The sequence below is a fragment of the Bidens hawaiensis genome, unplaced genomic scaffold (genome assembly GCF_021521415.1).
Source record: "Bidens hawaiensis isolate Kalapana, Puna unplaced genomic scaffold, B.hawaiensis_p1.1 tig00007984_1, whole genome shotgun sequence".
In the NCBI taxonomy this organism is placed as follows: Eukaryota; Viridiplantae; Streptophyta; class Magnoliopsida; order Asterales; family Asteraceae; genus Bidens; species Bidens hawaiensis.
Window position 1 is genome coordinate 616,377 of NW_027491558.1, and position 6,095 is coordinate 622,471.

At 35.2% G+C, this 6,095-nt stretch overlaps 1 protein-coding gene across 1 annotated transcript; it reads left to right on the forward strand.

Moving 5' to 3' along the window:
* Positions 1–806: 806 nt before the first annotated feature.
* LOC143636553 (glucose-6-phosphate 1-dehydrogenase, chloroplastic-like) lies at positions 807–5,682 on the forward strand. The gene is made up of 10 exons (XM_077104119.1): positions 807–1,005; positions 2,918–3,162; positions 3,262–3,356; positions 3,452–3,566; positions 3,659–3,864; positions 3,955–4,104; positions 4,616–4,736; positions 4,839–5,068; positions 5,150–5,350; positions 5,428–5,682. Exons 1-10 carry the CDS (start codon positions 807–809, stop codon positions 5,672–5,674), a joined length of 1,809 nt encoding a protein of 602 aa, XP_076960234.1. The 3' UTR covers positions 5,675–5,682.
* The last annotated feature ends 413 nt before the right edge of the window (positions 5,683–6,095 follow it).

Sequence of the window (6,095 nt, forward strand, 5' to 3'; positions counted from 1 at the left end):
TTTTAACCTATCATAAGTAATAAGTTATAAGAAGGTAAAAATAAGAAATCCCAGACACCTCCTTAGTTGTTGGGTCAAGTTTTGGGCCAAGATGCATGTATTGTAGTCTAGTTAGAAAGAAGCGGCGTATACACTACTACTTGTGTTTGTGTTTTTATTGCTTGCTAATGCTGGTTTTAACTTTTGTTGATCAAACTGAACCGGTTTGTGCACCCCTAGACATAAGCAACAAATAATTAAGTGTAGTTGTGATTAACATAAGATTCATAAATCTAGTAAATCTAGAGGTGGGCAAATAAAGCGGTTAACCGAACCGACATGAAAATTGAACTGAAACCGATTGAAACCAAAGATTCGAAACCAGTATGTCATTTTCTCTTTCAAAACCGAAACCGACTCGTGCACCTCTACATGAATCAAAGAGAAGTCACAAATAGTGGTGTCTGTCTATTTTTTTATTTTTTTTTTCTTAATTTAGTTGTTGGGTCCGCCTAGGGTGAGGTATCGGGCCAAGTTGAATGTAGTCAGAAGGAGGCGGCGTACACACTACTAATTGTGTTTGTGTGTGTGTTTGTGTTTGTGTTTGTGTTTGTGTTTGTGTTGCTTGCTGCTTATACCAAACCAACAGACTTCATAGACATCAAGGGACTCCTTCCTCGACCTCTCCGAAGCTGTCTTTTGTCTTTTTAACATAACACCACCATTCTTATTTTCTTCCCCCAATTCAATCCATCCTTCGGTCCACACATACAATACAATACAATACAATACACTCATCATCATATCATATCATATCATATCATATCATGGCTACCTTTTCTTCATCCACCCATTGTCCTTCATCATCACCTTATTTCAACCGGAGTAATAATAATCGATTCCAACAACCTCTGACAACCTCGGTTCGTCCCAAACAACAACCACCTCGTACTACCAGGAATTTGTCTTTACAACATTCATCATCTAAATCTAATGGATTAGTCAAAGCTGTTCATCTGCAAGATGGTTAGTTACCTATCTTCACCTTACCTAATTCTTTCTTGTTATTATTATTATTATTATTATCTTGTACAACTTATATATATATATATATATATATATATCCCTAAATTGACTTTTATTATCAATCCATAATGTCACAGAAGATTTATCTAGACTAGTTAGAAAAAAATTAGGGGTGTAAACAAGCCTAGTGACTCTGTTTTTCAAGCTTGGGCTCGATTGTTTACTATTTATTATTATTAATTAACTTGTATTAGATTTTAAACGAGCCTAAGCTTCGCTCGAGCTCGGCCGTGCAATGTGAAACTAATGTGTAGAAGTCCAAAAAAGGTAAAACTTAAAAATACATAGGGCTCAACGAGCTTCCCATACAAAGGCTCGAGCTTGGGCTTAAAATTATATATAGCACTTATATCATATGATTGAAGTATCGAATACCTGCACTCGAAACTATTGACTTATAGCCAGAGCTTGTATGATATGTTATATTATTCTATATTGGCCTCTGGGTCGGGTGATTCGGGTACTTGGTTTATTAATAACATAACTGTGCTACAAAATTCGGGTATTTGTATAAAGCTTGCAGACCAATAAACCAAAGTATCTTTCTTCGGTTAGTCGGATTCGGGTAGTTCGGATTAACGGGTTGGCTGATTCGGATATTTGGGTTGCTAAAAGTCATAATGGATTGCTACAAAATTTGGGTATTCGGGATGTTAAAAATCTTTCTGGTACATCAGGTCGGGTATATCGGGTTTCGTAAGTAGTATCATACTCGTCTTAGTTCGGGTTTTCCAAACTAATAAAATTAAAACTTAACCACAATCTTCACCAAAAAAACCGTTACAAACTGACTGGAAATGAACAAATCTAACACAACAGTTTATTTCAAGTTAGTAAAACTTGAACGCTTGGGCTTTGACAACTCTTTCTCGGTCTCGAGTGCTGCCTGGATGCTTGTTGTGGACATGGATCCCGGCATCTAGCTGTGTTTCAGTTAAGTTGTTTTCACCATACAAATTTAACACGTAGCTTGCAAACCTGGCCCGTTCATTTAAATGGGTCAATCATTAGTTTGCTATCATGTACATTATGTAGCATGTGTATGTAACATTATATTTGGGAGTTTAGTATGTGGTTTTTAGCCTGGGTGTCAAATTGCAGTTGCAGTTTGGACGGGGATGCAGCTGCAGGGGTTGTCGGGGACTGAACGCATAATAAAACAGAATGACACTGCATAAATAAACCTAATAATTCAACAACAGATTGGCAATTCTGATGCAAAACCGCTATTCAAAATGTATATAGTTAAAATGTTACACGAAAAATTTATTACTATTTTTTTCTCAAGCTAAACTAATTTATAATGGTGCTTTTTTGGTCCTTGTTATTTCACAATTTCTATTTCAAAATTTTTAAAGTTATCTAACAATGCAAATGCACATAGGCTGATCCGACAATCTAAACAATGAACAAATAGAAACAAAACAAGCTAAAGTATTGAATAATAGAAATAAACAAGTAATATCAAACCTGCAATTTGAACTTGATTCTGATTTTGCAAGTGGCGACCTTGATTTTCTCAAGTCTCGGTTTTGATTTTTGTTTTTAACGTTTCGATGGTCGCTTATGGCTCGCATTTTTTTATTCATTTGTTTAATGTATTAGGTGATAGTTGTTACTCGATCATTGTTGTTCGTCAGATACTCAGATTCATGATTTCATGGAGTGGACTTTTTAGTTGGATTGGAAGAAAATTAATACATTGGGGGCTCGTAAAAAACTTGAAGGGTGCTTAATTTTTTAAAACTAGTTTTTACATAAATTTCAAAAATATACAAACCCGTTAAAAGTTCAGTCAAGCCTAATCCGCTCTCGGTAGTTAATGATGTGTGTGCTTATTGATGATGATTAGGTACATCAAGTAAGAAAGCAGCGTCTTCTGTTAAAAGTGATGGTCCTGCTAACATATTAAAAGACGGAATACTATCCGTCCCACCTGTCACGCTTCCCGAAGAAATTACAGACGTTGTTAATGTTGACTTCAACAAAGAAAACTCAACTGTTAGTATAACTGTGGTCGGTGCATCTGGTGATCTTGCGAAGAAGAAGATATTTCCTGCACTTTTTGCACTTTATTATGAAGGTTTTCTACCAAAGGTTTGTGCTTCTTTTTTTTTCATATTATAAAGTTTGTCTTAACATTTTTCGTCACACAATGTTAGTGCTTGATTTTAATATTTGCCAATTGGTTATCAGCATTTCACTATATTTGGATACGCGCGTAGTAAGATGACTGATGCTGAACTTAGAACTATGGTTAGCAAGACACTTACATGCAGAATCGATCAAAGGTGAATCATTTTCATTCTTTTTTTATGTTTGTTTGCGTTTATCTAAAAAAAGGTTTAAGCTTTACTAAATGTGAATCATGAATGACATCTTTTAGGGAGAATTGTGGTGAAAAGATGGATCAGTTTCTTGAAAGATGTTTTTACCACCCGGGTCAATATGACTCTCAAGAAAACTTTTTGGAGCTAGACAAAAAGCTCAAGGAGCATGAGGTAAGTAACTAACGTACATGCAATTTAATGGTTTATGGTTTCATTTTTATAAGTTGAAATGTTTAGTTTTATAACGACAAATTTTGATGTAGGGTGGAAGGGTAGCAAACCGTCTTTTTTATCTATCAATCCCACCAAATATTTTCATAGACGCGGTTAAATGTGCGAGCACATCTGCATCTACCGCAAATGGATGGACAAGGGTAATTGTGGAAAAGCCGTTTGGTAGAGATTCTGAATCTTCGGCTGCGTTAACGAGGTCCCTTAAGCAATACTTGGAGGAAGATCAGATTTTCAGGTAGTATTAGTTTTCATTCTACCATTACTTCTTATAAAGAAACCGAGACAAGGCATCAGTCTAACTGCGTTTGTTGTTATGATATTGCAGGATAGATCATTATCTTGGGAAAGAACTAGTGGAGAATCTGTCGGTTCTTCGTTTTTCTAACCTAATTTTTGAACCCTTGTGGTCAAGACAATATATAAGGAGTGTGCAGTTCATATTCGCTGAAGATTTTGGTACCGAAGGACGAGGAGGGTAAGTATCCGTTTTGAACTCGAGCTCGGCCCGTTTTGAGATCTATATTCAAAGCTCGAGCTTGGCTCGTGAGTAGATTTTCAAGCTCGAGCTCGGCTTGTTTACTATTTATCAATTATTTTTTATTTAATTATAATTATTTTATATATTTTTTCCTATTATAATTTTATGTATAAAATAATATATATTATTTAGTTATTTTTATTTATATTTTCATAACATTATATGTATCAATTAATAATTATTAAATATATATTTTAAAAACTATATAAATGACAGGCTCGTTTAGGCTCGCGAATCGGCTTGAGCTCGATAAGTGACACTTGGGCTCAGGCTCGTTTACTAAACGAGCTTACTTTTAAGCTCGGGCTCGATTAAGCTCGATCGAGCTTTTTAACGTGCTGATCTTGAGTAGCTCGCAAGCAGCTCGGCTCGTTTGCACCCCTACCGTTTTCCTTCTATTTTTGTTATTACTAACTCTTATGTGTATGCTTTATACTCCATTTTTCAGATACTTTGACAATTATGGAATAATTAGAGACATTATGCAAAACCATCTGCTTCAAATACTGGCTCTTTTTGCCATGGAAACTCCTGTCAGTTTGGATGCAGAAGATATCAGAAACGAAAAGGTGTTAACATTTAAGCTAGGAAACAGTGACGTTAACATTTTATCATTATTATACTATAATGTTTAAGTTAATGTTTTTGCAAATCTTTTGATGGTATTACAGGTCAAAGTTTTACGTTCCATGAGGCCTTTACAGCTTGATGATGTGGTAACAGGACAGTACAAGAGTCACACACGAGGTGGCGTTAAGTACCCTGCTTATACGGACGACAAAACCGTACCGAACGACAGTTTAACACCGACTTTCGCTGCTGCTGCTCTTTTTATCGATAATGCCAGATGGGACGGAGTACCCTTTTTAATGAAGGCTGGAAAGGCTTTGCATGATCGCAGGTTTGTAATCCAAAAATGTTTCAAGTTTTAACATTTGATACCGTAATATTATTATATAAAATTTTTTTTATATTGCTTCAGGGCTGAAATAAGAGTGCAGTTCAGACATGTACCTGGTAATTTGTATAACAAGAATATTGGGACGGATCTTGATCTAGCAACAAACGAGCTCGTTATCCGAGTGCAGCCTGATGAAGCTATATATCTCAAGATTAATAATAAAGTCCCGGGTTTGGGGATGAGATTGGACCGAAGTAACCTTAACCTTCTTTATTCAACAAGGTAATTTTTTTTGTCATTTTTGTATTTTTTATAAAGTAGATGTAGAAAATTAAAACTTTTAATATCGAAACGAACAGGTACTCTAAGGAGATTCCTGATGCGTATGAAAGACTTCTTTTGGACGCGATTGAAGGCGAAAGAAGACTTTTCATACGCAGCGATGAGTTAGATGCAGCTTGGTCGTTATTCACGCCTGTACTAAAAGAGCTTGAAGAAAAGAAAATTGTACCAGAGTATTACCCGTATGGCAGCCGAGGCCCAGTTGGGGCCCACTATCTTGCTGCTAGATACAAGGTTCGATGGGGCGATGTTGGGTCAGAGTAGTAATCAAGATGAGCAAACATTTATATGTTTTTTTTTTTTGTTATTATTTTTTTTTTATTTTGTGTAATTGATCATTTGGGACTGCATGTTGCAAGATTTTGATTGTTGGTGAAGAAGTTAAGATTTTTAGGGATGTATGGTTTAATGAATGATGTAGCAATAATAAGCCATGAAATATGATAATTTAAGATGGTGTTGTTTGTCATTTCATTTTTATAAATCTTTAATGAATGAGATCTCTGTAATTTCATTATTGTTAGTGTGTTGACTCCTTAGAATATGTTAATTATTTGAAATAGCGAATAAATGATGCTCGGTCTGAAATATTTAAACATGTTAATTCGGTCCGAACTTGTTAATTTGAACCATACTTGTAAACTTTTTTTTTCATAGTTTTTTTCTTTGTTTTATGATAATACAA

Coding starts and splice junctions, on each gene's coding strand:
- LOC143636553 (XM_077104119.1), top strand. CDS start 807: ATGGCTACCTTTTCTTCATCCACCCATTGTCCTTCATCATCACCTTAT. Junction 3,163..3,261: donor ATGAAGGTTTTCTACCAAAG/GTTTGTGCTTCT, acceptor ATTGGTTATCAG/CATTTCACTATATTTGGATA. Junction 3,567..3,658: donor AAAAGCTCAAGGAGCATGAG/GTAAGTAACTAA, acceptor ATTTTGATGTAG/GGTGGAAGGGTAGCAAACCG.